The sequence below is a fragment of the Bos mutus genome, chromosome 17 (genome assembly GCF_027580195.1).
Source record: "Bos mutus isolate GX-2022 chromosome 17, NWIPB_WYAK_1.1, whole genome shotgun sequence".
Taxonomy (NCBI): domain Eukaryota; kingdom Metazoa; phylum Chordata; class Mammalia; order Artiodactyla; family Bovidae; genus Bos; species Bos mutus.
Window position 1 is genome coordinate 2,168,027 of NC_091633.1, and position 15,682 is coordinate 2,183,708.

At 52.7% G+C, this 15,682-nt stretch overlaps 1 protein-coding gene, 1 long non-coding RNA gene and 1 gene segment (V, D, J or C); all 3 read right to left on the reverse strand.

Moving 5' to 3' along the window:
• Nucleotides 1-6,053: 6,053 nt before the first annotated feature.
• Nucleotides 6,054-6,376, reverse strand: LOC102277762 (uncharacterized). The gene is made up of 2 exons (XR_011467368.1): nt 6,250-6,376; nt 6,054-6,140 (listed from the first exon to the last, which is right to left on the reverse strand). It is a non-coding gene; the product is annotated as an uncharacterized lncRNA (long non-coding RNA).
• A 5,375-nt stretch (nt 6,377-11,751) lies between these two features.
• LOC102279615 (immunoglobulin lambda variable 5-39) lies at nt 11,752-12,691 on the reverse strand. The gene is made up of 2 exons (XM_005908502.3): nt 12,589-12,691; nt 11,752-12,472 (listed from the first exon to the last, which is right to left on the reverse strand). Exons 1-2 carry the CDS (start codon nt 12,632-12,634, stop codon nt 12,066-12,068), a joined length of 453 nt encoding a protein of 150 aa, XP_005908564.2. The 5' UTR covers nt 12,635-12,691; the 3' UTR covers nt 11,752-12,065.
• Nucleotides 12,692-14,958: 2,267 nt separating this feature from the next.
• On the reverse strand, nt 14,959-15,464 carry LOC138983919 (immunoglobulin lambda variable 1-40-like). The segment is given in 2 exon segments: nt 14,959-15,262; nt 15,372-15,464. Coding segments are annotated over 2 exon segments (294 nt in total).
• Between the last annotated feature and the right edge of the window lie 218 nt (nt 15,465-15,682).

Sequence of the window (15,682 nt, forward strand, 5' to 3'; positions counted from 1 at the left end):
GCTGGGGTCACACCTGAAGTCTGGAGACCTGAGGCTTCTCTGGTAGGAGGGCTAGAGAGGTTGCAAGGGAGGACAAGGAAGTGAGCGTCTGGTCAAGGAAGCCTGGAAACTGACCCATGACCTGATAGAGTGACGTTGGTCTGGAGGAGGAGGTCTCTGGTGAAGGGTTGTAGAGAGGAGCCCAGATTGGGGAGGAAAGTCATGGATCAGAGGGGTGCTCTTAGGAAAGAGCAAGAGAGGAGCAGAAGAGGCTGCAGGGAGTGGGAGTGGTGCAAGGGGTTATTATGTATTCCTACTGAATTCTTTTCTTATTATAGGAACATATTGATGACAGTTTGGCTGAACTTTTGATTTCATATATTTCATGTTACAAGTGTTAACATAAAGTATTAATAAAACGGGAAGGAACGAGTAATGGAGCCACAAAAACTGACACAATGTCAGTTTCCATGGTTCACTTCAAAATGTTGAAATTGCCAAATAACCCAACAGGGAACGTGTTTTAAATGACACCGATGGTGACAGAGGGTCCTTGCCTGCATCCCTCTTCCACGGGGAACACCCGGGCGTTCTGTGGGCAATGGGGCAGCCTCTGCAGGGGTCTCTCATCCCCTGTCCAGGTATCCCCTGGAGGCCGAGGTTCCTGAAGGAAGTTCATTCTTGTTGTATGACCGTCCCTCTGTCCTTGGTTGGATGTCAGGTCTGGGCACTGACCCCACGACAGAGCAGCGGGAACTGAGAGGCAAGCCTGTGGCTCTGAGCTGAGAGCTGCCGTGTCCCCTGGGGGCCCAGGTGCAGGACATCACCCTCCAGTGGGGACCCTGCTGCCCACGTGGGCAAGAGCCAACGGAGGAGGTGCCAGCCTGCCTGGCCAGGACCCTGGGCTCTCAGGACCAGGCCCACAGCGCCCCCTGCTGGACTCAGACCTCCTCCTCCCCCACTTCACACCACAGCCTCCTGGAAGGGCTTTCTCACACTTGCAGCTGGGTCTTCCTGATGTCACCGCCCAGGGCAGTAGAATGAGTCGCCTTCGTCTAGTTTGGGCCTGGTCATTGATTTTTCCAGGTACCTAATGAGAGATCCAACCAGTCCATCCTAAAGGAGACCAGTCCTGGGTGTTCACTGGAAGGACTAATGTTGAAGCTGAAACTCCAATACTTTGGCCACGTCATGTGAAGAGTTGACTCATTGGAAAAGACCCTGATGCTGGGAGGGATTGGGGGAGGAGGAGAAGGGGACGACAGAGGATGAGATGGCTGGATGGCATCACAGACTCAATGCATGAGTTTGGGTGAACTCCGGGAGTTGGTGATGGACAGGGAGGCCTGGCGTGATGCGATTCATGGGGTCACAAAGATTCAGACACGACTGAGCAACTGAACTGAACTGAACTGAATGACCTCAGACCCCTCAATGGTATGCTAATACACTAACGAATTTCAGGATTCCCTGATGTCTGAGTTTGCTCTGCCTAGCTCGTGGGTTCACTGCCAGAACACAACCACCCGACCTGAGTTTCCAGGGTTCAAACTCCCAGCATGCCTGTGGGTGGTACCTGGTCAGGATTCTGTCTGAGCTTCCTTCCCAGGTTGATAAGGAGTCAAGGTTGAATTTGCAGGGCCTCCCGGGACCTTCCCAGCCCAGACTGCATGGCTCTGCTCTTATTTCTCTCTTTGCAAAGAGAATAGGAGGCTCTCAGGAACAACAAAGCCCTTCTTGATCACTTCCAGGGGTTCTCATTTACCCTTGATCATGGTCCTCACAGTACTTCTTTTTGACTCAGATATTTAAAGATGTTTTTAGTCTAATTTTATAATCTTTCAATATTAAATGTTTGATATAAAAGATTATGCCTATAAATGGGAATCTCATCCTGTCTGGGCTGAGAAACCCATCCCAGACAAGGGTTTCATCTCTGGTGAGAAACCGTTATGACCGTTACCTGATCTTCATTGGACATGGTGAAGTCTAACGTTCTAACCTTCAATTGATAGAATCCATAGTTTTAATGGAGGTGGGTTGATAAGGTATGTTTCCAAAATAGTGACATTTATCCAATATCATCTCAAACAAGGAAGCACGGAGGGAAAAGGGGGAGAGATCATGAGGCAAAAGGGAGGAAATGAGCAAGTGAGGAGTCTGAGAGCCGCATCCTAATGGGGAGGGTCTCCCAGTACCTGAAGAGGAGTGCACTTCAGGCAGCAATCCCCAGGGAAAGGGAGGACACAGCTTCCCTAAGTGTCAGGGTTCAGGGCAGAGCACAAGGCTGGAGCAGGAGAGGGTCGTGTGGGGGTGGGAGAGGCCCCCTGGGGCTCCAGGGCACAGCTGCTGGACTTCTGCTTCCTCGACATCCTGCTCAGTACCTGTGAGGGACCCTGTGTGTCTGGGCACATGGGCATTCTGCTTGTATGCTTGTATTTGGAGACCAGAGCGAAAAGAAGACAGTGTCGTGGACCCCATAATGATGGACCAGGATGAGAGGTGAGACGGCCTGGATTTAATAGCACAAGTGAGAGCAGAGACCTGAACCAGCACTGGTGAGGTCACAGGCAGGGTCAGGGCCGTGATGGGTCGACACGGGAGTACAGGGCAAGCTTTCATCAGACATCCCCATCACACGGGGATTCCCTGTGGCTGTGGTTAGTGATGAGCTGTGTGACACTGATGACCAGCCTCCTCACCAGGCTGGGGTCCAGAGTGATCAAGGAGTGTGGACTTGATCCTGGGCATGTGGACCCACCAGGAGCCAGAGAACAGGGCTGAACCCCTGACTGTCCCTCACCTCTGTCCTGAATCACAAAGGCAGGGACTTTGCCTGGAATCTCTTGTCATCACTGCCATGGTGATCCCCGCTTCCCCGCTGACCCTTCTACAGGCCATGGGGCCCTTGGATCTGGGCTCATCGGGGGCATCACAAGCAGAGGGACATGGGCACATCCTGGGAGCCCCTGCTCCTGACAGTCCACAGACCACCCCAACCCTGAAGTAGGAAATGCTCCAATGGGGTGGAGAGAGAGAGGGGGAGGGCAGGACAGAGCCAGCACCTGTGGGTCAGGAGAACCACTCCCGGGCTTCCCTGCCTCCTGTGATGTATCAGCGGTGCCCCTCACTCCTCACGCTCTCTGCTCTGCCCCTTCAGGAGCAGGGTTCACACCCTGGGGGACGATCTGCCTGCTGGGATGGTCCACGGGCTCTGCTGAAGGTGCATCTGGGAAAAGCCTCCTGCTCCTGATCTCCAGTGAGGGAGCTCAGCTCCACGGCTCCCTTGATCACATGGATGACCAGGGTGCACTTCAGTGGTATCAGAAATTGTTTACATTTTCTGAGACTTCAGCAAAACTGACTGTACAACTGGGAGTAGACTTATTATGAACCAGAACATACCTCAGGAATTAATGGATTCTGGGGTATTATTTAACATTTGACGGTTCTCTAAGAACAAGCCCCTGACAGGCTGAGCCTCTCGTCCCAGTTTCCCATCTACCTGTGTCGCTGTGAGAAGCCCTGTTGCACCAGCCTGCACGGTCAGAGTCAGCCTCATCCTCAGGCTGCAGCCCAGAGACGAGCAGGAGCCCGCGTTGGCCGAGGCATCTTTGGATCCAGAAAACCCACGGGGACCCTGGAGCCTGGTTCTTACTGGAGTCTGAGTGGTAGGACCGGAGGACTGAGGAGGGCTCGCTGGCTTCTGCTGGTTCCAGTAACAGCAGAGCGGCCAACACTGATGTCACTGCTCAGGGTGCAGGGAGCCACAGAGTCAGCTGTGGTCTGTGAGGGGACAGGGGTCTCCCCACACACAGGCCCTGAAACCATTGCCAGTCACAGCAGTCCAGGGCCTCAGGGCTGCAGTGTGGTCACTCACAGCAGCACCAGCTCTAGGGGCTAAGCGTCTCCTCAGAGAAACCATTAATAAACAGGGGTGGCCTCAACCTACTTGCAACTTTTCAGAAGAAAGTTAACAATACTGCTGCCTGATTAAGACTTCCCAACAACAACCTAACTGAAAAACCAGGCTTAAATTAAAAGATTCCAAATAAAAATGAAAATGGGTGTGACAGTGTTCATGACTCACAAACGGATCTGAAAATGAGCACGTGTCTGATAAAGGTGGGATTGTTGTTTTTATTCTACATGTGATTCCCTTTTCCAAATGATTTTCCAGGCTCAGTACTGGAGCGGAAGGACTGAGAAGAGCAGCTGAGGAGGTTTGGGGTGAAAACCTCTGCAGTAAGTTGTGAAGTACGGCCACAACATTCTTATTCTCACCACGTGAAATGAAATTCAACTTTATGTCCATTTCTGAGCTGCTGCTACAGTGTCCGCTTCCCACAACGTGTGGTAATTGTGTTCCTTTCTCAGTAGCTGTGTCTGAGGCCCGATTCCACCAAACAAAGATCCGCACTGCTTGATTTGGAGCCTATTAAGCAAGGTTCCTCTGACACATTTTCTTGACAGTATGTGTCCGCCTCCCATTTAATTGTGTATGAAAATTGAGGATACAGCAAATTTAATGCTTTTTGGAGGCTGGGCTCTGAATTAGAAGGAATAATCCCACTTATTCCAAAATACATCACTGTTAACTGTGGCCCCACAGCCGAGGCGGCCAATGTGCAGACCCCACACCTGATGTGTGAAAGGGCAGTGACAGGGAGCAGGACACAGGCGTGTGACCTGTGCTCCGTGACCCCACGTGCGGGTGAGGCCGGGAGCTCAGGGTTGGGGTCACTTCCCCCTGGGTGAGGCCTCCTGTGAGCAGCAGGGCTGAGTCCCAGCTGAGCAGGAACAATCAGCCTTGTCCTCGGCTGGGCCCAGAGATGGTCAGGGGCCCCACCTGACCTGGAGCCCGCCAGCCTCGCTGAGACCCTGCGGGCGGGTTGTGACTCCTGTGCTCAGGAGCTTGGGACTCAGCACGACTGAGACGGCAGCCAAATCGCCCCCTTTGTGCCAACAGTGTTGCTGTTCCCAGGCAGATGAGTGTGGCTGAGTGTCCATAGAGTCACTGACCCTGGCTGAGTCCCCCTGCCTGAGCCCCGGACACCACGAGGGGACAGAGCAGGCTGAGAGCAGGACCTGCTCCCTGTGCAGGAGAGGGCCCAGGGCTTGGGGGCCTCCCAGGGCTGAGATGTGCTGATGGACCCCCAGGGGACACTGAGATAGAGAACTAACAGACCCTGTGTCCCCAGTGATGGGAGACAGATTTTCTGTGTCCTTTGAGACCCTCTCCTGGGAATGGGCTGCTGGAGGGACTTTGAGGACAGAGGGGAGAGGAGGAGCCTCCATGCATGGGCAGATCCCCAATGACCTGGACCCAGGGTGGGGCAGCAGCAGCAGAAGGTCCAGCAGAGCCTGAGCAGGAAGCCCCTGGGCTGCCCCACCTCCCCCAGTGAGACAGGAGTCCTGGTCTAGTTCCTGCTGGCCTGGAGCTCTGGGGGAGCCTGAGAGGCAGACACAGGAAAGGAAGGAGCAGCAGCCTGGGCCTCAGCTCAGCCCAGGGACGGCCGAGGGCTCTGAAGTGTCCTGAATCAGACACAGCTGGACGCTGTCTCTCTGGTTCTGACCTGACCGTCATGGACTCTGTCTGCCAGGACCTGCCTCTGGCATTCAGGGCCTTCTGCTCAACGTCAGATATTCATATAAAATGTGGTTGCCAAAGAAAAGCATTGGTGAGGGGGCAGAATGAAGAAGATCTGAAAATATTTCCTGGACCAAATCCCTCGTGTCAGGCTCAGACTGCAGTTTTAAATCAAACAGACAACAGAAGTGGCTGCTATGGCAGAGGCCATGTCTGAGGAGAACAGGTTTTTGTCTCACTTCCCCCTGGCCTGGAGCACTGTGCTATGACTACTACTCTGATAAGATGCACAGAAATAATCCGCCTCGTCCTCAGCCTGGAGCGAGCTGATGGTCAGGGTGGCTGTGTTCCCAGACCTGGAGCCGGAGAATCGGTCGGGGACCCCAGAGGCTCGACTGGTCGCACCATAGATGAGGGTTCTGGGGGCCGATCCTGGGATCTGTTGGTACCAGCTCACATAATTACCACATACCAACGTTGCTGCTGCTTCCAGAGCAGGTGATGGAGACCCTCTGGCCCAGGGACCCGGACACGGAGGACGGCTGAGTCAGCACAGCCTGGGCCCAGGATCCTGGAAGGGAGAGAGACAGAGATGGTGAGTCTGGGGTCCAGACACGATAGCGGGGAGCACAGCATGTTTGTCTTCCCAAGACCACTCCCCTGTCCCCGCATCCAGTCACCTGTGCAGAGAGTGACCAGGGTGAGGAGCAGAGGGGACCAGGCCATGGTGGACATGGTCAGGGCGTCCTGCCTTCTGTGGCCCCACAGCTGAGCAGAGCGTCCCCACACCGCTCCTTCCCCTCTTCATACCCTGAGAGGGGGAGGGGCCTTTCATGCAAATGACCCCTCCCAACCCCCACAATGCTCTGATCACCTCTGGGACCTGGCTCAGCTTCCTGTGCCTGAGGGAGGCCAGTGGGTGATCAGAGGCGGGGTTGTGTGGGGCTTGGGGGTGGGAGGTCACAGCTGGGAACCCTGAGCAGAAAGCACCAGGACGACAGGGGACTCATCTCAGATCTCATAGCTGCAGACCCACAGGAATGGCTTTGGAACTGCCCCCTGGTGTCCTGGCCCAGACATACATCCTGTGACCTAGTGATCAGAGCTCTTAGAGTCAACTTTCCCAAAACTGGTTTTGAAGTTACACAGTTCAGGAAGTGTTTGGTTGGAAAAAAAGATCCAGGTGTAATTTACCCTGTAGTGCATGTGAGTGTTACACAGTGGATGTGTGACTTTGAGATTTTAAATGAACCAAAATGTGTGAAAATCATGGAGTAGGAAAAATCTAAGGTCATCACTTAAAATAGATGCCCAAACCCTGGTTCTGTTTGATTTTGCATTGCCTCGGTACTGTCTTTAAAAAATCTTTGTGGTTCAGTCACTAAAAGTTGTGTCCGACTCTGGCTCTGTTTTTTAATGAAATTTTATTATTAAGTAAAAGAACATTTTAAAAGATATTAATTTAATTTCTTATTTCTAAAACATAAAGAACCATTCTTTCTAATAAGATCATTTTAAATCATCTCCACTGAGGGATTTTCATGTCTTAGCAGGACGTTCTCTCTGTGAAACAGGGCAGGCTGAGTTATCAGAGCCATGGGTCAGTCTCAGATCTGAGATGAGACACAGGACATGACAAGGCAGATCAGCTGTTCTCAGGAATCTCAGACGGGACCATAGACATGGTCAGACAGAGCAGCAGTCATGCCCCTGGGGCAGAGCCCCAGGACAGGGTCTGCTTTCCCAGCCCAGGGCCCCAGCAGCTTCTCCTGTGCTCACTGTGCATAAAATCAATCCCACAGCAGCTGAGCACAGACACTCCTCAGCCAGGAAATCATTTCCCCCAGGTCTCAGGACCAGGGTTTCTCTTCCCTCCTGATTCTTCACTTGATGGGCACACGGGACGGAATGTGAGTGTTCAGGGGATAAATCAGCTGCTGGAGGGCTTCCCTGGATCCCCTGGGAAATGAGGGGGAATCAGGGGTGGAACAGGGAGGGGACGACCTAGGGTCACATCTGAGAGCCAGAAACCTGAGGCTTCTTGGGAAGAAAGGGTTAGAGAGGTTCAAGGAGGGGACGAGGAAGTGAGTGTCCAGTTCAGGAAGATCGGAAACACGTCCATGACCTTCTGACATGGTCATGACCATGCAGGTCAACAGTGCAGGTTTGTAGAGAGAGAGGCTCATGATTGGGGGAGTCATGAATGAGGTGAGCTGGAGCGGAGACTCTGAGCAAAGAGATGAGGAGCAGCGGGAGCAGGCTGAGGAGAGCTGGAGGGGTGCACGGGGTGGGCTCTGGGGGCTCCTCCCCTCCTCTCTTTGTGGGAAGAGGGTGGGGACTGACGACCACCTGACCCCTTCACCCTCCACTTCTGGGTGCTCGGCCCCGGGTGCAGCTTCACTCCCAGCAGGAGGCCTGGGGGCCGCGGCTCTGAGTCTGTCCCCTGAGAGGAAGCACCTGCCGCCACGTCCAACTCAGGCCGCTGAGCCCGGGAGCAGGGCCAGCTCAGGGGACCATGTGGGTGTGGTGAGGCTTTGCCAGTTCTGAGCAGGTGCACAGCGCCCCCTGGTGGCGGATGTGGGGAACGTTCACGGCGGTGAGAGTGGGAGCAAGGTGCTGCTCAGCGGCTTGGTTCTCAATCCTGTCTGACTCTTGTGACCCCGTGGACTGTAGCCCACCAGGCTCCTCTGTCCATGGATTCTCAGGCTTGAACACTGGAGTGGGTAGCCGTTTCTTGCTCCAGAAGGTCTTCCCAACCTGGGGACAGAGCCCACATCTCTTATGTCCCTTGCATCGGCAGGCGGATTCTTTACCACTAATGACACCTGGGAGCCTTATGAAGAAGAAGTAGGGCTGCCTTTTTTCCTGTCACCAAACACTCTGTCAATGAACAAATAAATGAATTAAATAATAAGTTTTAATGTCTTTGATAACATACAGAGGATTCTCTTTTATTTCCATGTATTTTATTTTCAAATGATTCTGACTACTTTTTCTCATGATTCTTTTTTTCGTTCATTTATCTCCTTTTCCTTAGGACCCAAGAGTGTTTGTATTTGCTCATCAAATAGATTTGAAGACTTATCCCTAAAAATATCTGTCACCTGATTTCCTCATCTGAGGCATCTCAGCATTAATGTCTATGCAATCTCACTTCCCTTCAATAATTAATTTCCTGGTTCTTGATAGAAGTGACGATTTTTACTGGATCCTGGACTGTGTGGAAATTGCTTGAAGAAAGTCTGGGTTCCATTTCCTTTTCCTTTAACAGGAGATGCTTCTGTGGCGGAAGCTCAGGGATGTGCATTCACTGCCCAGTGACCCAGCAAGGGCAGCACTGACCCCCCTGCTCTGTGCTGCCGACTCCGACCTGGGAGCTGGGGGCAACTGCTGTGAGCAGCTCCTTCATCCAGGGGTGTGTGACCACCCCTTGTGTGCCGCTGCCCTAGGGAGGGGAGTTGAGCTGAGGGGGCAGCTGTGCTGCAGTCAGGGCACACTCAGTCTGCTGGGTTCCGTGGTCTCAGGGACTCCAGGAAGGGAGGGGCAAACACCTTGCCCTGGGAGCCCCATGGCTGTGGGGGAAGCAGGTTTTTGTCTCCTTCTCTCTGGCCTGAAGCACTGTGCAAACTTTCAAGCCATCAGCCCATGAGAAACAGTAATAATCAGTGTCGTCCTCAGCATGAACTGAGCTGGTCAGAGAGGCTGAGTTGCCAGACTTGGAGCCAGAGAATCGATCTGGGACCCCTGGGGGTCGTTTGCTACTTTCATAGGTCAGGAGTCTGGGGGCCTTTCCTGGGAGCTGTTGGTACCAGCTCACATAATAACCCCCAATGTTGTTGCTGCTTCCAGTCCAAGAGATGGTGACCCTCTGACCCAAAGTCCTGAACACGAGAGGCCGGCTGAGTTAGCCCAGCCTGGGCCCAGGATCCTGGAAGGGGGACAGACAGAGATGGTGACTCTGGGGTCCAGACACGAGAGCAGGGAGCAGGGCCTGTGAGGCTTCCCAGGGCCCTTCCCCTGTCCCTGCATCCAGTCACCTGTGCAGAGAGCACCCAGGGTGAGGAGCAGAGGGGACCAGGCCATGGTGGACACAGTCAGGGCGTCCTGCCGTCTGTGGCCCCACAGCTGAGCAGAGCGTCCCCACACCGCTCCTTCCCCTCTTCATACCCTGAAAGGGGGAGGGCCATTCATTCAAATGACTCCTACCCACTCGTCCCTGGGCCCTGGGTCAGGCCCCTGTGCCTGAGGGTGGCCAGTGGGTTCCCTGGGGCGGGGCAATGTGTGGCCCTGGGGTGGGAGGTCACAGCTGGGAGCCGTGAGCAGAGGCCACCAGGCAGCGCCAGGGTCCCAGCTCCCATCCCCCTAACCACCCTAGGAACGGCCCCCGAGCGCCCCCTGCTGTCCAGGCCCAGACACACATCCTGTGACCCGGTGACCAGAGCCCTCAGGGAAGCCCCTGACCTGCTCTGTGCTCTGTCTCCTTCTTGCCTTCAGGCCAGGAGCCCGTTCTGTGTCCCCTGTGACCTCAGGGCCGTCTGTGGGCTCCCCTCCGACCCTCAGGGTCAGTCTGTACACAGCGTGCTTGGCAGCTCAGGGGTCAGAACTGAGGGGGCGTCTGGGACACATATTCCTTTAATCAAGCTCAGGTCAGGACAGTGACGACCCCGTGGAAGCAGCCTCCTGACTGTGCAGGACGGGGGTGCTTTCTCCTTCCTTAGAAATGAAGCAGTGCCTTACACACACACACACACACACAGATTGCTTCGAGGTCCTTTCCTAGTGGATAATAAGCATTTTGTTTTTATACTCTAGTGACCCCACTGTACTAGTTCCTGGTCTCCTCTTTCCCAAGTTAAATAAAACATCTGCCACGTGTTCACTCCCTATAGGCTTGGAAAGCAGAAGCCACCTTTCTGAGGGAGGCTAACTCTGCTCCCAACTCCCAGGACATGGAATGAAGGTGACTGTGGTGGCACCACCTGTGTCCAGGTGCCCGGATCAGCATCACCCCTGTCCTCCTCTCTTTCATCCAAGGATAGGAGCCCCCAGTTGTCAAGGAAGCTGAGGGACAGCGTCTGGAGCCAAAGGACCAATCGCGGCTCCTGAGGGCTGGGGACCTGCAGGAATCGTGGTTTGGGGTCTCTGGCTGGGACCTGTTGGTTCCCGGACACCTCACACTGCCAGCTCTGCCGCTCTTTCCAGGACTAGAGGACCTGAGCACTGAGCTGGACAATGGGCCCGGCTGAGACAGCGCAGACAGTGCTCAGGACTCTGTGCTCAGCTGGGAGGGGGCAGGTGGCACGTCACTGCTACAGAGCCTGACTCTGAGCAGGCAGAGTGACCCTTGTGTGGTGTCAGGAACCACTGTCCTTCCTTCTGACCTCTAAGGGCTCTGCCCCGTCCCAGCTGCTCACACCCCTCCAAGTTCTCAAGGGAAACAGGTATAAGGAAGCAACACTGTAAATAATGCAGGGCCTGCACATCCCGGCTACTCACTGTTTTCCTGGAAGAAAATATTTCACTCTTGCTCAAATTTTCTTTTATCTTTCTTGCTGAATGTTTATTATTATACAAATACAGTCAAATTTTAAGATTTTTTTAATTACTGGGACCAAAGTAACACACATTTTTGAACTACTTTTAAATGTATATAATTTTAAAGTTATATACTATTTTTAATAATTGTGGACTTGAACATTTCCCTATTCATTCTCATTAATTTTCAGCATAATTTCATATTTATGACTCATTGGAAAACACCTTTTGCTAGGAAAGATTGAGGGCAGGAGGACAAGGCGATGACAGAGGTTGAGATGGCTGGGTGGCATCACGGATCCAGTGGACGTGAACTTGGGCAAACTCCAGGATGGTGAGGGACAGGGAACCCTGGTGTGCTGCAGTCCATGGAGTCAGACTAGGCCTAGCGACTGAACAACAAGTAGCTTTACAATGTTATGTTGTGCTACTTTTAATGACTTATCTCAGTGACACTCAGGGTTTTGAACGACAGATGAGGAGTAACTGTTCACTGTGCCTTTAATTTCTCTTGCATGTTTGTCCTTTCAGGGCACAGCCTTCTGATATTCCTCAGATTTATCTTTAAGTGTTTTCTATTGATTGTATCATACATGTTAGTGGTTTTATTTTGAGAAACTGGAGGTTCATTACTCAACTACAAAATACAATTCATTTCTGCATGTTGACTTTTATATCACAAAATCCCAAGTGAAACAGTCACAGAAGCCTGTCTTATTGAGCCCTTGACCCTGAGCTGGGCCTGGCCTGAAACCACCTCTTCTGGGCTCAGCCAATGTCTTCATCAAAAAGTTTTTATCTCTGAACAAGCAATGTTTGCCCAAGAAAACCTGCATTGGATAAGAGTACTTAGCAATCTAAAAGCTAAACTGAAGCAAAAGATACAATATTATCAAATCTGCTGGTTTGAGGAAAATCGGTTGCTTGTCTAACATCTGACAGTCGGAAGTCACCCCCTGAACTAGACTTCATCCAAGCCACGAGCAGGGGTGAGTGGAGGAGGTTTCTGTCTCACTTCCTCACTGGTCTGGAGCTCCATGTAAGCGTTAGTGTCGCCATGCCACACAGCACAGTAGTAGTCGGCCTCGTCCTCGGGCTGCAGCCCAGAGATGAGCAGGAGCCCTGCATTGGTCGAGGCATCTTTGGATCCAGAGAAGCGGCTGGGGACCCCGGAGCCCTGGTGTTTATCCGAGTCTGATTTGAACCTCAGGAGGTACCGGAGAGGGTTCCCTGCCTTCTGCTGATACCAGTATATGCTATAGTTGCTAACATTGTAGCCACTGCTCAGGGTGCAGGAGAGTCTGGCTGATGCTCCCAGAGACGCAGAGACGGTGACCGGCTGAGTCAGCACAGGCTGGGAGAGGGAACCTGCAGACACAATACAGGGGAGATGGGGCAGGAGCTGCAGGAAAGGTTCCCAGAGTCTGCGCCCCAGGGGCTGATGAGGCTGGGACTGAGCCCTGGTGCCTGGGGCCTGTGCCTACCTGTGTAGTGAGAGAGGAACATGAGCAGGAGAGGAGTCCAGGCCATGGTGCTCACAGCTTCCTGATCCCCATAGTGGGGCTGGGCTGCCCCAGGTCTTCTTTTCTCGCCCAGCCTCTGCCAGAGGAGGGGCTGCCATGCAAATAGGGGTCCACCCAGGATCCGCCCAGCCCATCTCTCAGCCCTGATGCTGGAGCTCAGCTCACAGCCCAGACTCAGGGGGTGGAGGGGAGTTCCCTCTTGGGAGACCCTGGAGGAAGCACCTGCTGAGACCACATGACAGGGGACTCTGCAGCCAGAGACGACACACTGCTGAGTGCCCCCAGGAGTGCACGCGCCGCCCCCAGCCCAGCTCCAGGAGTCAGTGATGCTCCCTGAGCAGCTGTGGATGGACCCCAGGGCAGTCCCACAGCGCCGCCTGCTGGGCACATGTGAAAAATAAAAACAAAAAGCAAAAATAACCTCTAGAATTAAGGAGGTAAAATGCAAACTTTTCTAGGAAGGTGCATCGGTGAGCTAGTAGAGAAAACAAGCAAGATTAATTTCCTTGGAAAAATATGGAAATCTTACTATTGAATTAGCCCACAAAAAGACATAACATGCATTTCCTCACCTGAAATATGTAACAAACTTGAGCCACTACATTGTTCTAATCGATTTGCATTGTATGCATGTCTTTTTAAAAACATTGAAAAAGGATGCAATATTTCCTAGTTTTTTGAGAATTAGTTAAAACATTTGTACATATACCCAAAAAATTTATGAGGAAATATTACAAGCCACTAACATTAAGTATTGATCAAAATGTTCTAATCAGAAAGTTAACAAAAAATTCAAAATTTAAGAACTTGATACTGATACTGAATGTTATTTTTCCTATCTACAAGTTGTATTTTATATTAAGACATATTAAAAATACATTTAGAACCAAGAATAAAATCCATGTAAAAATAGAAACACCTAGACACAATTGTAGTACTGCTGGTACATACTCATTTACATACGTGTAATTTCATGCAGGAGGACTTAATGTCTCCATTAATTGGGAAAAATTAAGGGACAAAAATAATGCTAATCAATGTAAAGTAAAATTATGGTTTTGTGTTCAGATTAGATGTTCTTGTAACTTAGCTATTTAATAAAATTCATAAGATTATTTTCTTTTCTCAACATGTGTTTGTGAGAATCATCTCATATCAAACAAAATGTTCATACTAAATCCTTTTCCTATTATTCTAATGCGTGCATAATTGTGTAAGGAAAATAGGAAAATAGGTGACGAGAGGAACTGGTAAAGGACAGAACCATCAGCACCACCCTTGAAGGAGGGTGAGAAGCTGACAGGAAGCATGGATGCCCCATGCCTTGTGCCCAGATGCCAAGAGCGCAAGGCAGGGCAAAGGCCTCCAAACCCACATCCTGTCACTTTCCCTAAAGGACAGTCTAGGTTCAGGAGTGAGGACATGAAGGGAGGGGTCCAGGTCGTGGAGGAGGGCCCCCAGGACCCTGCTCTTGAGACGAAGTTGTTGACATGGAGAAAGTCCCTCCCCTGGGTCTCTTATCCTCTGTCCAGGTATCACTGCAAGTCAAGTTTACTGACATTTTTGTTGTGTAATTTCCCATCCATCCTAGCCTGGACCTCAGGTCTAGGCACTGCCCCCCCGGATAGAGAAGCGGAAGTAAGAGGCAAGACTGTTGCTCACAGCTGACAGCTCTCATGTCCCCTGAGGCCCAGGTGCAGGAAAGTCACTCTCCAGGGAGCACCCTGCTTCCCATGTGGGCAGAGGCCAGTGGAGGAGGTTCCCAGGCTGCCTGGCCAGGACCCTGGAGCCCTGGGTGAGCCTGAGAGGCTGTCACAGGAAAGGCGGGAGCAGCATCCTGGGCCTCAGCTCAGCCCAGTGATGGCCAAGGAGCCTGAACGCCAGGCTTGAGGCCAGGGAACCAAGCAGGGACCCCCTGCGTCCACTACTAGCCTCAGAGAGAAGGAGAGCTGCTGGGACCAGGACACATACTGGATGCTCTGATGAGTCCAGAGTCAGACAGAACTGTACTGTGTTCCTCTGGTTCTGACCCAACCCATCATGGACTCTGACCCCAGGGCACCTGGCCCTGGCACTGGGGATTTCTGCTCAAGTTGAGAAAATCAGACAATGTATTGCTGCAAAGGAAAGCTGGAGAAGGGGTGAATTAAGAAAGATGTGAACAGATTTTTCTGGACCAAGTTCCGTGGTGTGACTGAGCACAGTCTTAGGCCAAACATCAAATGAAGCGGCTGCCTTTGCAGAAGATGTTTCTGCCCCCAGAGCCCCGACTCTGAGAGGACAGAAGGTTTTTGTCTCACTTCCCTCCTGACCTGGAGCACTGTGGGACCAGTAAGACTGAGGTCAGCAGACGCACAGTAATAATCAGCCTCGGCCTCAGCCTGGAGCTAAGCGATGGTCAGGGTGCCTGTGTTGCCGGACTTGGTGCCAGAGAATCGGTCAGGGACCCCCGAGGGTCGTTTGTTACTATTATAGATCAGGGTTTTGGGGGCCAATCCTGGGATCAGTTGGTACCAGCTCACATGATTGCCACGCGAAACGTAGCTGCTGCTTCCGGTGCAGGTGATGGTCACCCTCTGGCCCAGGGACCCGGACACGGAGGGCGGCTGAGTCAGCACAGCCTGGCCCCAGGATCCTGGAAGGGGGAGAGACAGAGATGGTGACTTGGGGGTCCAGACACGAGAGCAGGGAGGAGGGCCTGTGAGTCTTCCCAGGGCCCTTCCCCTGTCCCCCCATCCAGTCACCTGTGCAGAGAGTGACCAGGGTGAGGAGCAGAGGGGACCAGGCCATGGTGGACACGGTCAGGGCGTTCTGCCTTCTGTGGCCCCACAGCTGAGCAGAGCGTCCCCACACCGTGCCTTCCCCTCTTCATACCCTGAGAGGGGGCGGGGACTTTCATGCAAATGACCCCCCAGCTCTCTGACTCCGCCCACCTCTCTGTCCCCACACCTTAGCTCTCTGATCCCCCAGCTCTCTGACCCCTCCCTGGGCCCCGGGTCAGGTCCCTGTGCCTGAGGGGGGCAGGGTGTGGACTGGGGCGCGGCTCTTGGGGCCC